The following is a 23,776-nucleotide window of genomic DNA, read 5'->3' on the forward strand; positions in this document are numbered from 1 at the left end:
GCGCTGCCAGGCTGCCAGGCTGCGAGAGAGCAGCCCCCGCCCCCACCCAGACAACAGCAAGTCAGTTTAGTGGTAGGAATTTGTATTTTTTGCCTTTGTTGAGAATACATGAAATCAGTATATGCACATGCCTTTGGTGGAAGTACAACTGTTATCGCTCTATACAAGTATGAGGTTGGGGGTCGGAAAAAAGACAAAGAGGTGACGACAGACACACAGTGGAAACCCCACATCATCTCATGGCAAACTCAAGAAGGGGATGTGGGAAGCTCGGCCTCGCCGGGCTGCAGAGCCCAGGCTTCAGTTGCATATTTGCTCATGCACACGGGGCGGGGGGGGGGGGACACAGCCAGGACACAGAAGAGGATGCACGGTGGGGTGAGAAGGAAAATGGAAAGGCTAAATCCCCCCAAAGAACAAAGCCACTAGAACTGCTGAGCCTCAGAGGGAGGAAAACCCAGGGGCAAGTTCCCGAGACAGGACTGGGCGGGCCAAGGGTGGCTGTGCTCCTGCCTGGGCCATCGAGGACCGTGGTGGTTCTTCTCCAGCGGTGACCCCTGCACTAGGCCAGGAGGAGCCCAGGGGAGAGTGGAGACTTCGAGGGGGCGCTGGGAGGGTACACTGACTGCTTTCTTCCAGCTCTTCAGTCCTGCCCTGGGGCAGGACGAGGGAATGTGGGGAACGATAGGGGCTGAAGGGGGAGGGAGGATGGTTCTGCGCCATGAAATGCTGCTGCATGGAAAGGGAGCCCCCAGCCCCGCCCCGACCCGCCTGTCTCTTGCCACTGGTGGGCAGGCGGACAGACAGAATAAAGGGTCACGGGCATCCCCCTCCCACCCCAGCCTGCCCCCACCCGCCACTCAGGTCTGCCCGACTCAACGCCCTGGCCTGGAGCTCAGCAACGGCCCCCAGGCTGGCCCGCAGCTCCTGTTCTCAGCTTCCTCTGCACCCGTAGCCATGTGAAGAGGAGGAAAGAGGAGGCAAAGGGGGATTCAGATGGCGAGGGGCTTCAAAAGGGGAGCCAGCATAGGAAGAACAAAGCGGCGGCTCTGGACCAGAGGGCCCGCCCGCTGAACCCAAGCCGGTGCATCCCGGACTCTGTGAAGACTCAGGATCCACCAAGCCTCGGGCAGGGCCCCTGCCCTCACCGCTGTCCTTGCCAAGGACACAGGGGTATCCTCGGGTGGCATGAAGGACAGGGCCCCTGAGTCTGAGATCCTCATGTCCAGCGCCCTCACACTCCTCTAGCAGCGGCAAGAGAGGAGCAGGACCCTCCTGAATGAGAGGGCAAGGCGCGGCTTCCCGCAGCTCGCCGTCCCCCTGGCCTCTTGACTCACTGTCTCTCGGCCACGGACAGGCACCCTCACTTTATCTGTCTCCTGTTCTCTCCCTGCATCTGTTTAGTCTCTCTCTATGTGTCCGTTAAAACTAACCATGAGTTCCAAGCGTTGGCTATATGAAATGATTTGGTGCCCTCACGAGCGATACAGAATGCTGCTGAAAGTGTGGACCAGACCTACTGCCACTGAAAAAAAAAAAACGGTAGGGCCAAGAGACAGCCGCTTCCAGGTCTGATTATGGAGGGCGGGTGCCTCGGGCGGGCGTGGGAGCCCTGCATGCTGGCAACACCCGTTCTCCGGGTCTCGGGGGGCCCAGGAGGCTGTGCGATCCCTGACAACTGAGGAAATCTTGCACTACCAGGTTAGATATCACTACAACAAACAGGCTTGGCTTTCTGGAAGGTCCTGCACCAGGCCCACGCTGGACCACAGGCCCACACGGGACCCTACCAGCGAGCAGGTAGCCACGCGCTGCAGTTTTCCTGCTGTCCACCACTTCTTCCCACACAGCGCCCCGGCCTTTCTGGCAACACCACCCACCCACGCGGGTCCCCTTCTCCTCCCCTGGTCTCGGCACCTTCTTGGGCACAGCACCTCAGCTAAGCCCCCCAACCCTGTCCCTGGCTCTCAGTCATTGTTGGCCTCGGGGAAACTTAGGATATGTAAGGAAGGAGGCTGTGCCAGCTGTTGCTCTCCAGGTTGTCACTTCAAGACAGCACCACGAGCAGCATTTCTAGTGTAGAGGGGCAGAGCGCAAATGAAAGCAACAGAAAAGAAGGGATGGGCCATGGCGGAGCCTGGGCTGGGGTGGAGGAAGGTGGTGGGGAAGGTGGTGCAGAGAGCAAACAGAGGGAGAGGGACATGGGTTTGGATGGCAATGGAGGACAGGGGAGGGGTGGCACATTCTCAAGTAAAAAAGTAGACTGGACACAGGAGTCAGGAAGTCCCAGACGGAAAAGAGAAAGAGACAGGAGAAAACAAGAGGGCAAATTACATCAAGTTACTAGACATCCAGGACTTGCGCTCGTCAGCGGGCCCATCCCCACGGTCTCCCTCTGACCCAAGCCAGTGGCAAACAGCACAGCCCCACTCCTCAGAACCGTGGGGCCATCCTCCCACAGGACCTTGCAGAGGGAAGGCTTGTCCATCAAGGAAGTCCACTGTCTCCACCCCTCCTCCCTCCCACCAGGTGATGACCCCACAGCAGCGATCTCCATACCTCAGTCAGAGCAGCCCCACTCCCCAGGCAGCAGGCAGGCAGGCAGGGCTGGGAGATGAGTCCGGGACCTTCCCACCTCTTCACCCCACCAGCAACCTCAGCGATACTTACTTACAATAACTACCACGATGATGGCACAGATAGCTCCCAGCATGATCATCATCTGCGGAACAGCACAAAGTATGAGCCCGTAGGTGGGGTCAAGGAGGAAATGAGCCAGAGTTGGGGACATGGGAACAGAGTGCCCTCCATCCTTGGGGGGCACTGCACTTTCCCCAGGAGTCTGGAGGCCTCTAAGGGCGAGCCTGGCTCTCGAGCCCCCCATTCTACAGGGACCCTTGTACCACAGCTGAAGCGTCTCAGAACCATCGTGAGCTCTGAGGCTCATCCCTTTATCTTTGGTTCACTGCCTGAAGACCTTGAAAGGAACCCCAAAGAAGGCCAGGCTTTGGACAGTCAGGCAATCGGAGCACTTCAGCTCATTACGCAAAGTCGTAGGTATTTCAAAATATAGCTACCCAGTCATTGTATTGTTGTTGGGGTGTCTGAGAAAGGGCCAGCTGAGTTTTCACAGGGGATTCCGAGCACTCTGACTAACCATTTCCCAGCAGCTCCGGGTGTGAGGCTCCGCTCGCGGGTCCTAAGTGCTCTAGCCCACCCTAGTGGCCAATGTGGATAGTGCACTTCAACAAAGAGGAGAGGCAATTCCCTCCTTAGGGTACTGCACACAGAGCTCCTGAGGACGATTGTAGAATCTGAGGGTTTTCTTGCTTTCCATGAGTTGAGGCTCAAATAAATAAGGGGGAGAAGAAAGTAAAATTCACCTTGCAGTTTTTCCACCAGTACTTCCTCTTTAACTTGGCAGCACTGCTCTCAAATTGTGACGCTCCCGCCTGCAAGGCGTCAGCTCTGTCATCCAGCTCTGACAGCTTCTGGTCCCTCTCCAGGACCTTGTCCACATTCACACGCATGATGTCCACCACCTGAGGAGGGCGCAGAAACAAAGCTGCTAAGCGTCCTGCTGGAGACCCAGAGCACCACATATCTGGCTCTGGATAATTCGAAGGGACACCCTGCCTCCCACCCTGTAACAGCACCTCTATGATTTGGGAACTCTCAGAAGAAGTCATCCACCTACCTCCTCCACTTGTGCCTGGGTCTGCTGGAGTCGTCTGTTACTGGTCATATTAGGGGGAGGGCCAGGGGGGCCACCACCTGGGGCAGCCCCTTCTGCCCCTTCGGCAGGTGGTTGAGCTGGAGCAGACCTGTGGCGAGAAGTGGACAGAGGACAACGTAACAGTGACAAGACAGGATTCGCACGTACGCTCACCCCCGACCACCAAAGCAATGGTGACTCGGTGATTCACTAATAGAAAGGAGTTTGCCTCCTTAACAGCACCAAGTGGGCGATGCAGCAGAAAAGGAAGCAGCAGATGACGGAAGAGCCGATGGCAGCATTTAGACAGGAGTCAGGGGCATCTAGGGTGGCACCAAAAGGACTTGTTAGGGCTATTCTGTGACCCAACTCAAACATATCTCTGGCACAGTGGTGCACAGGGACACATGAAACACAGCCCTGGCCTAACTGGCTTCTCCATGAATGTCAGAAGCCTTTCACTGAAAACACCAAATTGGAAAACACCAATCCAGGTAAGAAGAAATTCATACAATAGACTAAAGCTCAGGACGAGTCAATGCACTGCACAGCTCTTCTGTGCAAAAGTCTGAAAATAAAAAGGCAAGCTGACAGACTTGGCTTAAGGGGATTCGGTTGTCAGCTAGTTTCACCAATGGTCAGAATATTGGGGCTGCTGTAAGGACAACTTGGAGCATCACCAAAGGCAAGGCCTCTGTAGGTGCGGTGAGTCAGGACTGTTTATTTGCTGGTTTGGCAGCAAAGACGGGGGTTTCGACTAAAAGAAATTGAGGCCCAAAGCAATGGTGTTAGCTATGAAAATGGTCCAAGAACATAGATGAGAAACAAATATACTGGAAAAGATCCTCAATGTATATGCATGGTGGACATTTTGTCCCTTTCTTTTTTAGATTTTTTAAAAAGATTTATTTACTTGTGCATAAAGCACTGGGTTACAGGCCAGAGGTGCAAGTGGTGAGAGGATTCACCAGAGACAGCGTGGGGAGCAGAACAGGCAGGTGTACTGAAACACATTGCTGAGGGGAGCAGTGGGTGGGTCAGGAGAGGTCTGCCACACCTTGTGGGTCACCTCCATGGACGGGGATTGAACTCATGTTGCAGTGGCTGCAATAGCTTCACAGTGCTGTGTTTTAGACTGTTGCACCACCAGGGAGGGACCTCTCTTTTTAGATTTAGCATCAAGTTTCAGGAGACCCTCTCTCCCCCCAGTCCTTTACATCCCAAAGAGAAATCTAGGTTTACACTATAATACAGTTCTCTCTTTCCTTTAGTCTTAGTGAGGTATCTCATGTAGGGTCTTCAAAATAAACTCTTCTCCACGTTCTAACACATGAAGGATAAAGTCTCTTCCTAAACAATTCCCAGGAGTATAACCTAAGGCGTGAGCTTTTTTCCCTACCAAGCAAGGACCCACATGTGGGTCTGTGGGCAACCTCTCCAATTTGATAAAGAATATAAATTACAAATTATAAATTTGCTCCTCAAACAGCAGTGAAATCTCACACAACCTACTTCAGAGAGTAGGCCAGGAGTAAATGCACTACAGATTAAGTCATCACTACTCACACTAGAATACCAGAAGTTCCTCCTCCCTAACTGAGTGAATTCTTAGTGGCTGAAAGACAGAAAATAAGCACTCACTGTGGCAGAGATCACATACACCCAACTCATCCCTATGTAAGGAATCACTTTCTCATTTCCCTCTAAGGCACAAAGGAGACAAACCAAAGAAAAATACCAAGCCCTGGATGCCACAGGACTCTTGTGCTACTACTGAGCTAAGCAATCTAGTTCTCCAGTGAAGGTGGAAAATTCAATGAGTAGGTAGCTGTGGTGTTTGGCCTTGGAAGTAGTCCAGGATATGGTGGCACCAATGACAAGATTAAGGTCAGAGACCTCGTGATGCCCTGCTGGTCACCATGCTTTCTCCCTCTTCTTCCGTTCATCCCACATGGGTGCTAATGGGACAGTCAGCTGAAAAGGATCCCCCTCCCCAAAATGAAAACAAATGGGTCCTAGGGCTTGACCAAAATGCCTAGAATATCACATATGGTTAAAAGCACAGAAATAAATCAGAGAAATGGGGAATTGGTTATACAGCACTTGAAGGGACCATTCTGACTGCTACTTGTTGGGAAAGGGGAACACTCAGGAGTAAAATGTCCAGGGATAGTTATAACCCTTATGTAACATAAGCAAACTCTTCCCCTTTTCGGCACTAAGAGAAACAATACGAAATACATCTAAAAGCAGACCAGGACTTTGGGCAGTAACAAGAAGGGAAAAATAATAAACATAGTTGGGTCCTGACAAGGCAGTACCCCATGAACCGCCTAACTCGAGTTCTCCCTCAGATGTTCAAGACGGTCAGAGAGTAAGCTAAACATGCTGGAGGAAGCCAGAGGGTCCTCGGCTCTACTGCTTATCCAAATCCTTGGTTTATACTCAAAGACAAGAAAAGCCCTCCTGCACGGTGGCCTCGGGATGAATGGCTGCTGGCAACCACATGTCACTCACTGCCTCTTGAGTCTTTCTCAGTTGCTCATCCGGCGCCACAGAACTGACAGACAAGTTTCTGGAGCTTTGCTCGTTGCCAGGGTTCAGGAGTAGGGGGAGTCCATGCCACATACACAAGACTAGGGATTGCGAAGCAACTCAAGTTACTAACTCCCCTAGGTGCACCAACAGAGCTCGTAGGTACTGATTCAGTCAGGCAAGAAAGAACGCAGAGCCCGCTGTCCATCCATGGTTTCTACACCCTACCTTCACCCTCTCCCTACTCGAGACCCGAATGAGGAGTCCCGCAGGCGAGAGGAGGTGGTGCAATGAATGTGGGACCCCCGCGCCCCCGCCCCGCCCGTGGGGTGCTGGCTGTGGCTAGTGCAATAATGGGGTGCTGTCTCCCCTCGCCGGGGGTGGCCAGGTCTGGGGGCGGCGGGCGGCGGTGGATCCCCGCATCGCCGCAGCTGCTGCAATGCGCCATTTTCCGTCCCGCAGAGTCCCGCGCGGGGGGTGAGAGTTGGCAAGAAGGTGTGCAGTCCCCACACCACCGTCAACTCACATTTCTCTGACAGGGAGTAGGGGTCCGTCTCCTCTCCGGAGGCTCAGCGGCGAGACACCCAGCAAAGGGAATGCTGCGGCTAAACTGCACGGAACCGCCGAGCTCCTCTTCCTGCTGACCACCCGGAGCTCTAGCTGCGGTGGAACTTACCGCAGCTGCCCCGCCGCTCCAGTCTTTATTAGTGCTGGCCACGCCTCCCGGCTAAAGCGGCCCAATCCACGCCCGGGACAGGCGTCCATCCAGAAGCCACGCCCCACCGATCCCAGGCCCGCCCCACTCTTGAAAATGGCCAATCACAGTATTCCCCTCATCCTGACTCCAAAAAGCAGCGGAGGCTGCAAGAGTCAATCACTGGCCAATACAACTATAAAGCTTGCTCACCTGTCTAAGCGACAGGGTGGGGTGGAAATAAGCGCCATCCTTCTGGAACGGAGGCTCCTGCAGTTAGGGTTTTTTGGTGTTTCCCAGCCAATGGCTTGACAGTTCCTGAAGCTCGGTCCTCCCCTAGCCCCAGCGCCCGCGGCTCCAGCCAATCGCGCGGCCGCTTCCGACCGCTGTGGGGGGGACACTGCTGCCTGTCGCCGGACTGTGGCGTCCTAGATCTCCTAGCGGTTCCGCTGTATTTGCCGACCCCAGGCGCGCAGAACCGACCGGTAATCTCAGCCTCTGAGAAACAATACTGAAGAGGTTGCCTCCATCAAGGCAGAGCCGAACGGGTCCTGGTGCCAAGTACCGGGCGCGGGGTCCCGTCCCACAACATCAGATGCGAAGGCTGGGTTCGTTCCCTTCGCCCCAAATTGGCTCCTCCTATGCATCCCAGGTAGGCTACCACTTTGACTCAGTTGCTCAAACCAGAAACCTGAAAACCATCGTTTCCTCTCTATTCATTTTCATCCTTCCAATAGTTGATCAGTTGAGTCGATGTTTTTTAGTATTTCAAGGATTTTCTCCCCTCATCTTGCTGTTCTACTTCAGACTGCAGTTCCTTGCCTGCACCTATCACTAGCAAAATTATAATTTGTGTTCCGCTAAGAAAAAAGACAGCAAATAAACTGACATAATGCTTTCTTCTTAGAATTTTTACATTTCTTCAAGATTTAGGCTTATAATGGATACAAATTGTTAAGTCATATTTCACTCTCTGCATACACAAAAAGGAAGACGGGGGAAACATCTAACGGTATTCCTAAAACTTTACGTTTAGAGGCTGATTTATGATTTTTTTTTATTCAGTCTTCAATATCCAAGATTTTCCACAAAATGTAGTCCTCCATTCATGCCACCAAGGGCTTTGGTGATGCAGCATTTCTTAAAATAGTGTTCTTCTCTGGAGTTTTCTCCCAAGCTTCAGATACTTAGCAAGTTCAGATTTTTATAAGCTGGTATGACAAATGCAGTATATCATTTGTCTGGCTAATAGTGAAACATCGCAATTTAGATATTAAAATGAAAAAAAAAAAAACCTCTTATAATTAATGCAATATTATTTCTTTTACATCTAGCCTTGCCCTTCCTTATAATCATCCTCTAAGAAACTCCCTCTGGTGATATATCCAAATGCCATAACACTGCTTAAAACCCTAAGAAATTGTTGCTAGAAACAGAATGTATTTGTCATCTTATGTGTTTATCCCTTTCCTTTCCTGAAACCACATCAAACTGGCAATTTGTAAAAATTGAAAACAAATTATAAGCCTTCAAAAACAAAAAGAACTTGTTTCTGACAATATGATTGCCAAAGTATCACCACTGGTTCTCCCCAGACAAAAACTTAAGATCACTGATTTTTGTTTTAACCAAGGTATTTTTAAACTTAAAAAACTAATTATAGATTCACATGAGAAATAGGTATACAGGGCGATTTCCCTACACTCCAAATGGTAACATTTTTAGTAACTATAATACAATATTAAAACCAAGAAATTGAAATTGGTACAATCCACAAAGCTATTCAGATTTCACAGGTTTTAGATGCTTGTGTGTATATGTGTATAGTTTAATGCAATGTGTGTGTAGATTCCTGTCACTACCACTACAATCAGGACACAGAATTGTTACATGACAAGGCACCCTCCTGCTACCCCTTTATAGCCACACCAATCCTGTTCCTTACCTTTGGCAACTATTAATTTGTTCTCCATCTCTATGACCTATTTCAATAATGTTATATAAATGGAATCGTAACAGTATGTAACCTTTTAAGACCGACTTTTTCCACTCAGCATAATGGCCTTGAGAGCCAGCCAAGTTGTATCAGTGCTTGTCATTGCTTTCATTCTATGGTATAGATATACCATAATTTCTTTAGCCATATTTACCTGCCTGCTTGGACTGATTTCAGTCTGGGGCTCTTACAAGTAGCAGCACTGTAAACATTCATGTTCAGGTTTGCGTGAATGAAATTTTCATTTCATTGGCCAAGAGTGCAACTGCTGGTAGTTAGTTACATGTTTAGTGTTACAAGAAACTGCCAAACTGTTTCCCAAAGGGCTGTACCATTCCAGATTCCTACCTGTACTGTATGAGAAATCCTGTTTCTCTACATCTTCCCCAGCACTTAGTGTTGTCACTATTGTTATATTTTAGCCATTCTGATAGGAATTAAATAATTATGGATTTAATTTTCATTTTTCTGATGATGTTGAGTATATTTTAATGTGTTATTTGCCATCACTATGTCCTCAATGGTGAAAGCTCTGTTCATGTCTTTTGTCCATTTTCTAATTTTTTACTATCAAATTTTGGAATTTTAATTTCTCTTTGTGTCACTTTCTTTTCTTATAAGGTTCCAGGTAATGGTAAAGACAGAAATAAGCAGATGGTCCGCAGTCAGAATGAGAACTCTTTATATATTCTAAGTATTTTGTCAGATAAGCAGTTTCTCCTGGTCTCTTGTTTTTTATCTCAACAGGATCTTTCTAAGTTTTTTTTTTTTAAAAGATTGATCTATTTATGCACACAAGAACTGTATTACAGGCCAGAGGTGCAGGGGCCGTGAGAGGATTCACCAGAGACAGAGTGGGGAGCAGAACAGGCAGACTGACAAAGTACACTGCTGAGGGGAGCAGCAGACAGGTCTAAACATTACTTTCATTTTACATCTAAGTCAGTGATCACTTTGGGTGAGTGTTGTATGAGGAGCGAAGTACTCCTCATACCTATGAATGAGGTGCCTATGGATTCCAGGTGTCCGTCCCAGGAACATTTGTTGAGATAACAATCCTTCCTTCACTGAATTGCTTTTTTACCTCTTCCTAAATCAGGTGAGCAATTTGTGTGGGCCAGTATCTGGGTTCTCTATGGAGTTCCAGTAAACTTGTGTTTGTCCTTCTACCAACATGCTGTGTTAATTTGGCATTGTGGAGTGAACTTTAACATTGGGTAGTATTCTCTCATTTTTTCTTTTCCAAAACTGTTTAACTATTTGCACTCCTTTGCCTAGAGGTTCTTTTTATTTTTTAAAAAAGATGTATTTATTCATTCATACAAGAGGTAGTGTGTAGGCCAGGGGTGCGAGGGGGTGAAAGGATTCACCAGAGATGGAGTGGGGAGCAAAACTTAAATACACTGCTGAGGGGAATAGCAGGTGGCACAGGTTTGCTCTACCATGTGGGTCACCTCCCTGGCCGGGGATCAAACTAGTGCTACAGTAGATATGGATAGCTTCACAGTGCTGAGATTTAACTCCTTCTGCCACCAGGAGGTCCAGGGTTATTTTTTAAATGTATTTGAGCTAGCAAGAAAATAATGCCAGGTGATAATGTCAATAAGCCAGGCAACTAAAAGTAGCCAACAAACCCCCCCAGAGCTTGGAGAGAGAATCTCCTCCACAGTACTCAGAAGCCAACCCCCATAGGGCCTTGTTCTCAGACTTGCAGGACTGAGACAGTACATTTATGTTGTTTAGGCCCCCTAATCTGTGGTACTTGATTATGGCAGCCTCAGGCAACGAATACAGCTGTCTTGAACTTGCTTATGTGTTTTGCTCCAAAAACCAAGAGCAGACAGACATATTACATATACATTATTACCTGTGTGATAGTAGGAATATCAAAAGGGACTTGATGGTGTGCTGAAGCGTTTGACTTGGAATAAATATTGGTAAGTGTAAGAAACCAATAGGAATAAATAAACATCAGTGATTCTTAGAACAGGAATCCTCAGCACAAAACCAGAACTTTGACTTTCCATGTACAGAATATGAATAATCATATTACTCAGTTTATGACATGCTATCTTCATTTATGCACAGAAGGGACTGCCTTGTTTCATTTTTATATTCTTTGTAATGTTTTCCCTCTCCAGCCACCGACGATATTAAGATTTGTTTGATATCTATAATTTTTCTTTTGCAAAATGTGTACTTTTTGGTGCATGTATTTTTAATTTCTGTGTTTTAGATCTTGAGTCTTTTTCCCACTTAGCATTGTTTTAAAGATTTCTGGGGGGTGCAGGGGTTAGCATCAGTGCCATCAAGCTATCACCAGTCACTGTGGCATGAGTTCAGTCCCCTGCCTGGTGCAGACCTCTCCCGTCTCACCCACTGCTCCCCTCAGTAGTGTATTTCCATCAGTCCACCTGTTCTGCTCCCACTGTCTCTGGTAAAACCTTCACTCCCCTCCTCTTTGGCCTATACCTAAGTTCTTATATGTGTAGATAAGAATAAATCTTAAAACCCAGCATGTTTGATTTTTACCCTTTCAATCCTCATAGCCTTTCTCCCTCTTCCTTCCTTTCTTTTCACAGCTTTGAAGGGGACCTTCAGTTCTAAATTAAAGTGCAGCAGTAATAGAGGGCATCCTTGTCTTGTTGCTGAACATTTAGCAGTATTTGTCCACTTAGTATTTGTTGTTGATCTTTAATGTATCCTTGCCAAGTTCAGGAAATTTCCTTTTGTTCGTATATGGCCAGTTTTCACATTTTAACCATAAGTAGCTGTTGAGACTTTTAAAATTTCCTTTCCTGTATTAATTAAGATAATCATGGAGAGCTAAACTCTCAGCTTTTATAACTGGATGCTAAAGGTCAAAACATTATAAACAACAACAAATTTGAATGTATTTCAAATTGATGATTATATCAGATTATTTAAAAAAAGTTAATCTAAAAATAAATCATTGCACACCCATTTTTAAAAACTGCAATATAACACATGTATTGTTCAATCCACTCAGTATGAAATTAGATGGGTTTTGGTACATTTATTATGTTGTACAACCAACATTGCTATTTCCAGAACATTCTATCGCCCCAAAAAGAAACCCCATACCTGCTAGCAGTCACTCTGAATCCCTGAGCCCTTACCCCACTCCCCAGCAACAACTAATTTGTTTTCTAGGCACATCCATGTTGTAGTATGTCTCAGTACCTCATTCTTTTTTAAGATTTATTTCTTCATGCATACAGAACTGGGGTGCAGGCCAGGGTGCAGGGGCAATGAGAGGATTCACCGGAGACAAATTGTGGAGCAGAACAGGCAGATCAACAAAGTGCACTGCTGAGGGGAGCAGGGGGCAGGTCAGGAGAAGTGTGCTGAGCCATGTGGGTCACATCCTGGGCTGTGACTCACTTGCAGTGCTGGGCTTTAAACTGTTGTGCCACCAGGGAGGGCCAGCACCTCGTTTTTTATGGCTGAATAATAGTGTAATGTATGGACATAGCACATTTGTTTATCCATTCATCAGTTGACGGATTTTGGTTTCTTCTTTGAGGCTATTCTGAATAATCTGCTAACAATTATATACAGGTTTGTGTAAACATGTTCTCATTTCTTTTACCTACAAGTAAAATTGCTGGGTCATATGGTAACTACTTAATTTTTTGTGGAACTGCCAAAAATTTCAGAAATGGCTATGCCATTTTACTATAGGCTAAGCTCTAACGTTTCTTTACATCTCACTCTTGCATCCCACCTTCTGCTCCTATCTTTTGCCAGCTACATTAGCTCTACCAATAAATGCCATTTGTAGTTTTCCCATATACACTATGCAGTTTATTGCCTCAGGACCCTTGTTTCTTTCATCTCTCTGAAAAGCACATTAGCCTCCATTTCTTTAACAACTCAATAATGTCATCCTCCAGAAAGCATTCCTTGTCCCTACTCCTGCTTTTAAAATTAGAATTACTGGGCACTCCCTGGTGGTGCAGAGGATTAAAGCACAGCACTGTGAAACTAACCACAGCCGCTTCAGTACAAGTTTGATCCCCAGCCAGGAAGGTGACCGACATGGTGCAGTGGACCTCTCCTGTCTCGCCCACTGGTCTCCTCGACAGTGTACTTCATCCATCTGCCTGTCCTGCTCCCCACTCTGTCTCTGGTGTATCCTCTCATGGCCCCTGCACCTCTGGCCTGTACCCCAGTTCTGTATGCATAAATAAGTCTTTAAAAATAAATAAGTAAAATAAAATTAGAATTACTGGGCTTCCCTGTAATTCAAGGGTGGTACAAGGGGTCAAGACCCAGTACTATGAAGCTATCCACAGCCACTACAGTACAAGTTCAACCCCCAGCCAAGGAGGTGACCCACATGGCACAGCAGCTGTCTCCGCACTGCTCCCCTCAGCAGTGTATTTCAGTAGATCTGTCTGTTGTGCTTCTCACCCTGTTTCTGGTGAATCCTCTCACCACCCTACCCCCACATCTCTGGCCTATACCCCAGCTTTTATGTGCATAAATAAATAAATTTTTAGAAAGAAAATAAAATTAGAACTACCTCAATCTAGATGACTCATACTTTAAAAAAGTAAAAGTCTAGAAACAAGCTAAAAACAGATCTGGTTACATTATGACACATAACTCAATTTACATTATGGGGAGGATAAGGTACAGAACAATGTAGTCCTTCTTTCTTTTTAAGATAGTTAAGATAAGCTTGCATATGCCATACACACACACGTATATGGATTAAAGGACCGAGTTAAGAGTAATTGACCAAAAGGAAAAAAATATGCCATGAAAAAATTTCATCAGATCACTCTAGTGCAACTTTGAAATTTTGAATTCTATGAATGGATGATTTTTCATTACTAAAACGCAAACAAAAAGCCCACAAAGATGCATGCATAAGACAGGTTAGCTATGCTGATCACAGTCCTTGGGGAACCAAGAACCAAGTTTTTGAAATTAAATTATCCAGATCTGATGACCACCCAGGCAAATCACTAATGTGGTACTTCCTGCCAATATTCAGATATACAAGAACAGAACTTTATACCCCTAACTTTAAAAGTATATGGTGGGATGGCCCTCCCTGGCGGCGCAGCAGGTTAAAGCACCGCACTAAGAAGCTAAAGCCACTTCAGCAAGAGTTCGATCCTCACCCCAGGAGGTGACCACATGGCGCAGCAGACCTCTCCTGACCCGCCTGCTGCTCCCCTCAGTAGTGTGCTTTGTTCATCTGCCTGTTCTGCTCTCCACTCTATCTCTGGTGAAACCTCTCACCACCCCTGCTCCTCTGACCTGTACCCCAGTTCTGTATGCATAAATAAATAAATCTTTTTTAAAAAGTATATGGTGAGTAGTGAGAATACATTACAATTTTTGTTTTTCCTGCAGTTCTCAGCTCAAAAAAGGCCCCCTGCAAATGTTTTGATGAGAATAGTGCAAACGTATAATTTTACTTCGCTATTACATTTCATTCTAGTGTGGAAGGATTTTTTAAAATTATATTTAACATATAACAGCATTGTGGGGGGGCAATTAAAAATGACCAATTTGAATGCCTGAAGTCACAAAGTGCCAATAATAATTTTGCTTTTCCAAAGACCAAAGTCATGGCTAGACTGTAAAGGACAAGTGGTCATGTCCAAACCTAAAACTCTGGGAATGAATCAGACTTAGTAGGCTACCTGAGTGAGTTGAAATAGCATTTAGATAAAAACAAAGTATGTAAATAAATATTCAAAAAATGGCCCATTTTATTAGAGAAAGGATACAAATCCCTTTCCTCCTAAGGAAAGTACTATTTCCTTCTCCAGGATGATAGATGTGTTACTTCTACAGCTGACAGTTTTCTTTTTTACCGGTACTTGCCATGTCGGTTATAATGTTTGTAAAGATAGCTGATACGTTTGTTAAGGTTGTGCAGGTCATCAAAAAACATTCGATTCCCAACCATTCTCTTCTTTCGGATACAACGCTGTAATTCATTCCCCTTCCAGCCTCGAAGCCATTTGGGACCCCTGATCAGTTCTTTGGGATGCTTTTCAAAGTTTCCTGTGTAATATGAGAGAACATATTAGTTCCACCATGACAGAACCCAGCTTCAACCTTCTAAGCCTTCAGCCAGGTTGGATCTCTCTGAGCAGCACCTATAACGAGACATTACCATACATTATCCAGAGTACAGAACCTGGAATGTCAGGCTGCTGAGAGTTCATATTCTGGAACTGCCACTTACTGGCTTTCGAAAAATAACTTAGGTTCTCTGTGCCAGTGTCTCATCTGTAACGTGAAAAGATTATGCAGATTAAACAGTTTAAATATGTAGGGCCCTCAAGCAGTGCCGAACTGCACACACTGTCAACAGACACACAAATATTTACTCTTACTACTGAGCACGGAATTATTACTACATGGGGGAAACAGACACGGCCTGATCGTCATTTTGCAATTCTATACCATGAAATCAAATCTTACCCAGGATTCCGATGTTGTCATACACCCCAAACAAGGCCCTCTTCTCGTTCCAACGATCAACCACTTTAGGAGGTGGGAGCGTTAGCCTTACACGGGATAACCCAGGGACACCTATGAACAGGGAAGCAGAAATGAATCTGACTGCCTACTAAGAAAACAGTTCTCTAGACGTCCTTTCATATCCCCAACTTACCCACGGAGAAGCTTCTACAAGCTAGAGGCATCCAGGCCCATAGGCCCCTACCTGCCCCCCAAAGTAGACTCCCCGTCATTGCTCCAGTCTCTGCCCTGCAATAGCACACTACAGGAGCACAAGAGTTAGGGCCAGTCAGCCGCGGCCTTCGAGGAGGTTACAGTCCTTACTGGCCCCAGGCGAGTGCTAAGTGGGGGCGGCCATCTTGGGCCCTTCCCAGGTAGCTCCGGGCTCGGCCCCTCCTTCCGCAGCCACAAACCCCGCCCTCCCGGTTCCGGCGCACCGATGCCGGAAGTCCAGCCTCGCCCGTCGGGGCGGCGGAAGCGCGGGGGATTTGAGAGAACTGTCTAGTTGCTATATAGGTGCTCCCCAAAACTGAAATTTCAGGAAAATTCACCCTTTCTCGCTTCCGTGGGCATCCCTCAATTGTGAGGGCGGTGAAGAGCCAGAACCCAGAGGGTCCTTTCTCTGTGTCTCACCATTTTGCGTTGTAGTGGTTCTGGTGACTACAATGGGGAGCTCAGGCACGGAATGAAGCGATAGTGGACGGCACCTAGCGATCAGGACAAGGGAACCTGGGCTAGTGCCCAAAGCGCCCAGCTCCCGGCCTGGGCGTGCCTACTGTTCAGAGAGTTACGAGGTGGGCACTGTCCCAGGGGTACCCCCACAGCCGATCTCCAGGCTCGCACCTCTAGCCGGCAGCGCCCGCTGGGCCCGCCCCCGACCCTATCTAGAGAGAGGGGGCGGGACCCGCGGAGCTCCTGCGCTGTGATTGGCCAGTCTCTTGCCGCGGGCGTCACCATTGGCCCCCGCGTGGCGGTTGAGATTTGAACTCCATGTTGGTGGCTTTGCGCGCGCGCCGCCTGTCTCGGAGGCGGGTTTTTGCCTGAGCTTCCCCGGGGTTGGCGGGTTTCCCTGCCCGCTTGCGTGTTTCCTCTCTGATTGGAGCGTTTGTTGTGTGCGAGGTGTGTTTTCCTTCATTTGGGCCCACAACCCAAGAAGGAACGGCGAGGGAGGCTCTCGGCTAAGGTGTGTGGATGGGGCGCGGAGAATGAAAGGTGGGGAAAATCGGGTACCGAGCATTGGGGCGCATTAGGCAGCGATGAGTCGGGGATGCCTACTGGGGTACCTTCAGTTATGATGTGGAAGAAACTAAGTCGGATAGCCCCTCCATGGAGTTTGGGCGAATTGCTGGACCTCTCATAGCTTCACCTTCCTCATCTGGGGTTTGGAGCAGTAGATCAGATAGAGTATATTCAGAGAGCTTAACAGGATCTGGCTCGGAGTAAATAAACAGGTCATGAATGTTAGTGTGGTCCCATGCTGGATCCAGCGAGACCACTATCCCACGCTGGGCCACTGTTCTGGTGTCTGGTGAGACATTGTCTCTATACTTTGCCTTTGACAACGGAAATCAGCTAACAGCTCTTTAAACAGTCGTATCCCTTGACTGCTCATCCTCAGAACAACTTTGTGAAATAGTCAGAGACCAGTAATCCCATTTCACAGACGAGGCACAGTTTAAGTGGCACGACCAAGTGACACTCACAACTAGAATTAGATTCTAATCCACCCCTGATCTCACAACAGCTTAGTGTAACTATTAAAAAACCTATTTGGGAGGTTGGAGAGGTTGAAAATGAAACCAGATAAAAAGACAAGGCTTAGCTACAGACCCTGACCTGGTCTCTGTTTGGTTTCCAGCCCTGTACAGTAAGAAAAAGATGTCTCCCCAAATGTTTGAGTTCCATCTACCCTTAGCCCCAGAGGAATTGTTGAAAAATGGAGGGGTGAATCAGTATGTCGTGCAAGAGGTCCTGTCTATCAAACATCTTCCAGCACATCTTAAAGGTAAGACTCCATAATTGCCACTACACCTAGCACTTCAAGAGGGCTGTTCCACATGCTGAGACTATAATAGGCATGGGAAAGCAGCGTGGAGACTGAGAGACTAATGCAGTAATGCAAGGTAGTTGGGGGTGACAAGAGATGATCTTGAGAGATTAGATTCCCGAAAGCAATATCCTTTGGTGAGTACGGGAGTATGGGACTGGTATACAGGATAAGAAAGTTTTTATTAGATATGTACAGTTTTGTGTTTTTTTTTAAGATTGATCTACTTATGCTTACAAGAACTGGGGTGCAGACCAGAGAGAGGATTCACCAGAAACAAAAAGTGGTGAACAGAATGGGCAGATTGACTAAGGTAGACTGCTGAGGGGAGCAGCGGGCAGAACAAGAGGGTTGTGCCACGCCATGGGTCACCTCTCTGGATGGGGATTAAACTCCTGCTGCGGTGGCCGCAGATAGCTTCATAGTGCCGTGCTTCAACTCACTGTCCCACCAGGGAGGGCCTGGAGATATACAGTTTATAGACAGCAAAAGAGAAAGTCCAGGAACACCTTAGAGATATTACAGGTTCAGTTCCAGTCCACCCAAGTCAAGTAAATAGAGAAGGTTTCTTGTTTGTTTCTCAGTGCATATGAGAGTTACAAATATAACTTCCAAATATAAATTATACTGAGGTCTACTGAGTATATAATAGCATTATAAAAAAACAATGTATATACCTTGATGAAAAGTAGTTTACATTGAGTATCTGTTGTCAATGATCTTCACTAAATCTTCTGGAAACTTGCTGCAACTTCTCTGTCAGCACTGGCAGCTTCACCTTGCACTTTTATGTGATGGAGCTGGATTCTTTCCTTAAACCTCTGGAACCTGTTTCTGGGAGCTTCCAGCTTTTCTTCTGTAGCTTCCTCAACTCTGTCAGCTTTCATAGAAGAATTGGGTACATGCTTTAGATTAGGCTTTGGCATAAGGAAATGTGACTTGATTGATATTCTGTCCAGACTCAGACTTTTTCCATTTCAGCAATAAAGGGTCTTTTATTTCCTTATTTTTCTAGTTACCTGGAGTAGCACTTTTAATTACCTTCAAGAACTTTCCCTTTGCACAAGAAAGGGATGGACACAAGAAACCTAACTTTTAGACCGCTTTAGCCACAGCTCCCTCACTAATCTTCATCATTTCTAGCTTCTGAATTAAAGTGAGAGACATGCAACTTTTCCTTTCGCTTGAACACTTAGAACCCACTGTAGGGTTATTCATTGGCATAATTTCAATTTTGTTGTGTCTCTGAGAATACAGAAGTCTCAGGACAGGGAGGAAGATGAAGGGATGACTAACTGCTGGAACAGTCAGAGCACAAACAACATTTACTAAGTTTTCAGTCTTACATGGATGCAGTTTGAAACCGCATCCCAAAATGCAGTGGTACAGGACCCTCCCTGGTGGTGCAACAGGTTAAAGTGCAGCACCATGAAGCTAGCAGCAGCTGCTTCAGCATGAGTTCAATCCCCAGCTAGAGAGCTGAGCCACATGGTGTGGCAGACCTTTCCTGACCCACCCGCTACTACTCCCCTCAGCAGTGTATTTCAGTAGATCTACCTGTTCTGCTCCCCACTCTGTCTGGCATGGTTTTATCAGCAGCCACTGCAACATGATTTCAATCCCTCGCTGGGGCGCTAACTAACCCTCATGGCACAGCAGACCTCTCCTGTCTTGTCCGCTGCTCCCCTCAGCAGTGTATTTCAGTAGAACCACCTGTGTTGCTTCCTTCTCTGTCTCTGTTGAATCCTCTCACCCCTCCTTGCCCCAGTCTCCACCTACCCCCACCCCCCGCCACCACACCTCTTGTATGTATCCCAGTTCTTGTATGCATAAATAAAAATAACTGTTTAAAAAACAACAAAACTAGATTTCTGGAAATTGAGAAAGATTAGGCACAATTTAAAGAGGATATGATAGTAGAGTCAAATAAAAAAAGTCATTAAGCTTTTTTGTTTTGTTCCTTTTAAGGAAGAGAGGCCTGTGCTTGTTGGCAGATAAGAGCAAACCCTGGAGAAGATAAAGAATGAAGGAGAGGGGATAAGTCTTTGGGAGAGAAAGGCAGGTTTGCTTTAGAAGAGAGTAATTTTTTGTTTGCAAGGGACAAATGAGACTAAAGCAAAGAATAGGATGATTTGGGCAGAATGATTTGTTGATAGGGAGGCAGGATTACACGAGGGAATGAGTGCTTAGGTCTCATTCTCTCTGGTAAAATAGAAAGTCATCTGGTAGAGGAAGAGAAGCAAAGGATAAGAAAGAAAGAGGAGCGTATGGTGTATGCTGCTGTGGAGGAAGGAGCAGCAAAGTCACTGGTTAAAATTTCCAGACCAGATTGCTATGGTGAATCAAGTCAGCCAGCACTGATAATAGAATAGAAGGTTCTGCTTTACTCTTCAGGCCAACTTGGTGTTACAGAAAAGAAGAATTTTGTAGAATTCTCTCCCTCCTCAGCCACAGGACAAAACATAAGACATTAATATTATATTAGGTTACATTAAAATGAACTGTTTTTCTCTTGATGCTACCAATCAAAGCAATTAATTAGCCTGATATTCTGCTATGAATAGAATATACCAAAAAAATCCTTTCCCCTCTCTCTTCATAAGTTTCTTTCATCTTTGTAGCATTTCAGGCTGCATTTCGAGCTCAGGGGCCCCTGGCTATGCTGGAGCATTTTGACACTGTCTACAGCATTCTACAGTAAGTAAAGTACCTGACTACTAGAAAAAGAAACAGTGACTCTTTGCCCTAACTTTGAATGTTAGTCCAAAAATTCCAAATAGGTTCACTGATAAATGGTTCTGGTGCTGATATGTCTACCCCAACATGCCATAGCTGAGCAATTCCATTCGTTTTTAAGTATTAGAAGCATTAGATTCTCCATTCTCTCTTTTTTGGGAAATGACAGGCTACCAGACGTTGTAAAGAAAATCAGAGGAGGCACAGGGTGAACGAATTCTCTAGAGACAGAGTGGAGTACAGGAAAGGAAAGGCAGGTACACAGAGATACCTGCAAGGGAGCAGGGGAAAGACAGGAGAGGTCTTCTGTACCTGAGCCTTAGAATGTTTAGATTCTATCCAATCTGCAGATTTCTGTCTCACTCTTTCCTTCCCTCCTAGTCATTTTCGAAATATAGATCCTGACCTCAAGGAAGATACTCTGGAATTCCTGATAAAAGGTATAGAGGGGGTAGGAGGTTGCTGTTTCCTACATTTTAGCAGCCACTTGATGATATCAAGGCTGTGGTGATTCAGTTGGTTTGGCTAAGCCTGAGAGCCTTTGACCTATTACGGTCTGTAATCTTGGTGGGCAATACAGAGTTATGTGTGTTCGCTGTAAGGGCAGACCAACAAGAAATTTCTCCTACTTTTGAGCTACCTCTTTAACAGAGGTGATTCTTCCAGTTGCCAGTAAGAAATTGTGGTAACTGGAGTGAAAGTAGGGACAGGGCATATGAACACATGGTATTTGGGTCAAGGGTTCAAAGGACTTAGTCTGCGTTATAGCCACTGAGAGATGAAACATAGATCTTTGGTAATCTGATGGCTGCAGTACTTGGATGTTTTGAATTTGGGGTATATGAGGAAAGTAATGGAACTGACTCCGATTCTGCTCCTCACAGTGGTAACCCATCACTCCCAGGAACTTCCAGCCATCCTGGATGATGCAGCCTTGAGCACATCAGATAGAAATGCCCACCTAAATGCCCTCAAAATGAACTGCTATGCTTTGATACGCCTCCTGGAATCCTTTGAGACCATGACCAGCCAGACTAGCCTCATGGACCTAGACCTTGGTGGGAAGGTAATTTGCAGTTCGCGGCTCGTAATATGGGACCTGGGGGACAGGGATGGACGAGGACAGGAGGGAAGCCATTGGTCCTGAGGTCACTTTCTGTCCTATGGGGAAATAGAAAAGGTGTGAAGAAAAGTACCACAGGATATTCTCTCCAGAAAAGCAGCCAACCTTGTCTTAATGCTGAATAGTTTATACACTCAGACCAGCAGATACTGGTCCTCTTTCTTCACTTATTTTTTCCTAAGTGTATGCATAATCCTTTTTTAGGGCAGGAAAGCTCGGGCCAAGGCAGCTCATGGCTTTGACTGGGAAGAAGAAAGGCAACCAATTCTTCAGCTTTTAACACAGCTGCTCCAATTGGACATTCGTCACCTGTGGAACCACTCAATAATTGAAGAAGAATTCGTCAGGTGGGCAGCTGAGATGCTATAGATAATATTGCACTGGGTGGGCTCTGTTGTTAAATATCCCTTTAAACACGTCATTTCATGCTTCAGTTCTATCTGTAATATATAGAGATATACTCACAGCATTGAAGTCATGGGAAGTAGACAGTGGAATGTTAGGAACTGCTGTTATATCTCAGATGGCTCAGGAATCATGTGTTCACAAAACAGATTTTACTGAGAGTCTTCTAGGTGCATGTAGCCAGTATCATTGGAGGCATTGTAAACAAAAGCTGTTCTCTTGGAGTTTATATTGAGAGCAAAAGAAACATTTTAAACTAAGTAAAATATATAGTTTGCTTTATAGTCTATTGTTTTAGAAAATAAAGGCAGGAATAGAAAGTTTGATGGAAGAGGGTTGTGGCTTTATTTTTTTCAAACAGACACAGTTTTATGAGTAACTTTATGAGGAGATGGTAAGTGGTTGTGGTGGGGCAGTGAGGCCAGGACCCCTGGACGTCGACTGTACCACATTTTCCATGCCTTCTGCCAAGCCCCAAGCAAGGTGACCCGCTGTCCAGCGAGGCCCGTGCAGGACTTCCTGGCTCGGGGCAGCTCTGCAGGGCAGGGCACTTCCACTGGTGGCCACTCCTCAGTGCTAGGAGTTCCGGTGGGCTCTGGCTAGTGGTGTCATTGCAAGGATTGGGTTGGGAACACGGTGCTCTCTGGCCCAGAGCAGCAGCAGGTAGGAGCAGCCACGGCCCCCACCTACCTCCAGGTCGGGCAGGAAGGGTAGAAGGCTTCATATGTGTCTGATGCTGCAGCCCTCAGGGGTCATGGTGTGTCCTACGTCACCTGCACCCTTGGCTCGGGAAAGCAGGCAACAGCAGTAGCAGGTGACAGAATGAAGAAAGCTAGGGCAGCCGACTTTGACAACAGCAGAGACAGAATAAACGAGGCAGGTTCCCAGTAGAGGTACAGCTGTTTTCATCTCACTCTTCTCCTTTCTCAGTTTGGTTACCGGGTGCTGCTACCGCCTCCTGGAGAACCCCACTATTAGTTACCAGAAGAACCGCCCCACCCGGGAAGCCATAACACACCTGCTTGGTGTCGCCTTGACTCGTTATAACCATATGCTCAGTACGTTGGCCCCCCACTTTGCCCGCCTTCTTCATTTTGCGTGTAAATGCTCATGTTCCGTCCTTCCACAGGTGCCACGGTGAAGATAATCCAGATGCTGCAGCACTATGAACACCTTGCGCCTGTGCTGGTAGCAGCTGTGAGTCTGTGGGCAACTGATTTTGGAATGAAGAGCATAGTGGGAGAGATTGTAAGGTAACTCTTATTTCTCTTAATTGCTAGACATAAATCTCAGTGAAAAGATAAGATTACAGATATGTTCTCTGTGCAACAGTCGATTCCTTTAGATATTAGATACCAATTTCCTTCCTTACCAGGAACTGACATGTGAGTTATCTTGCTATAACCGTTTCTCCCCTGTGTAGAGAGATTGGACAGAAGTGCCCTCAGGAGCTGAGTCGGGACACTTCAGGGGCAAAGGGTTTTGCGGCCTTCCTGACAGAACTAGCAGAACGAATCCCAGCCATCCTGATGTCCAGCATGTGCGTTTTGCTAGATCACCTGGATGGAGAGGTAGGTGGTTCCCTGGGAACCGCAGTTTTCCAGGGGTTATAGATCTTGTTGAAAGGTGGCTTAACAAGAAGCTAGATGTCGTGCGAGGTCATATTCACACTGTCTAGGCCTCTCACTGTAACAGTTCCTTCCTCTGGAAGAGCAGGTGAAGTTTATTGAGGTACACCGCTTACGGCTAGTGAGAGCCACTCAGCGCTGACAGTGCCATCCCTTCCTCTCCCTGCCTGTGGCCTCCTTGCTCTCTCCAGTAACTGCCGTCTCTGCTCCGGACACTAATCTTGCTGCCTCCCAGACTGGTGCTAGGTGGAGATCAAGGACAGAACAGCATGGCAAAGTCCCTTATCCCTGTTCTCCAACAGGTCCTGTAATGGGTTTGCTTGGTCCCCAAGGACTGTTGTTTGCTTTTCTGTATTTTGCTCTCTGTTGGAAAAGGGGAAGAAG

General features: G+C 46.8%; 3 protein-coding genes across 6 annotated transcripts in view; 1 reads left to right on the forward strand and 2 right to left on the reverse strand.

Annotated features, from left to right (window-relative positions):
* Positions 1-47: 47 nt before the first annotated feature.
* Positions 48-6,930, reverse strand: VAMP1 (vesicle-associated membrane protein 1 (synaptobrevin 1)). The gene is made up of 5 exons (XM_004692871.2): positions 6,777-6,930; positions 3,698-3,824; positions 3,384-3,542; positions 2,671-2,722; positions 48-2,263 (listed from the first exon to the last, which is right to left on the reverse strand). Coding segments are annotated over exons 1-5 (357 nt in total). The 5' UTR covers positions 6,779-6,930; the 3' UTR covers positions 48-2,246.
* Positions 6,931-7,424: 494 nt separating this feature from the next.
* Positions 7,425-23,776, forward strand: part of NCAPD2 (non-SMC condensin I complex, subunit D2) — a 30,151-nt gene continuing 13,799 nt past the window's right edge. For 2 of the 4 annotated variants that reach the window (XM_004692874.2, XM_012732526.1), the window contains exons 1-9: positions 16,631-16,665; positions 17,312-17,458; positions 20,122-20,197; positions 20,618-20,676; positions 21,121-21,302; positions 21,564-21,706; positions 22,695-22,822; positions 22,894-23,017; positions 23,188-23,335. In XM_004692874.2, coding sequence (XP_004692931.2) covers positions 16,659-16,665; positions 17,312-17,458; positions 20,122-20,197; positions 20,618-20,676; positions 21,121-21,302; positions 21,564-21,706; positions 22,695-22,822; positions 22,894-23,017; positions 23,188-23,335 — 1,014 coding nt within the window. In that variant the 5' untranslated portion in view covers positions 16,631-16,658. Of the gene's footprint in view, positions 7,597-16,595; positions 16,666-17,311; positions 17,459-20,121; positions 20,198-20,617; positions 20,677-21,120; positions 21,303-21,563; positions 21,707-22,694; positions 22,823-22,893; positions 23,018-23,187; positions 23,336-23,776 lie in introns of those variants that run through there. The other 2 variants (XM_012732524.1, XM_012732523.1) reach the window with 2 other exon arrangements.
* MRPL51 (mitochondrial ribosomal protein L51) lies at positions 14,676-15,836 on the reverse strand. Its single transcript, XM_004692873.2, has 3 exons — positions 15,608-15,836; positions 15,415-15,525; positions 14,676-14,991 (listed from the first exon to the last, which is right to left on the reverse strand). Exons 1-3 carry the CDS (start codon positions 15,684-15,686, stop codon positions 14,795-14,797), a joined length of 387 nt encoding a protein of 128 aa, XP_004692930.1. The 5' UTR covers positions 15,687-15,836; the 3' UTR covers positions 14,676-14,794.

Source organism: Condylura cristata, unplaced genomic scaffold (assembly GCF_000260355.1).
Source record: "Condylura cristata isolate star-nosed mole 26May11 unplaced genomic scaffold, ConCri1.0 scaffold00034, whole genome shotgun sequence".
Lineage (NCBI taxonomy): Eukaryota > Metazoa > Chordata > Mammalia > Eulipotyphla > Talpidae > Condylura > Condylura cristata.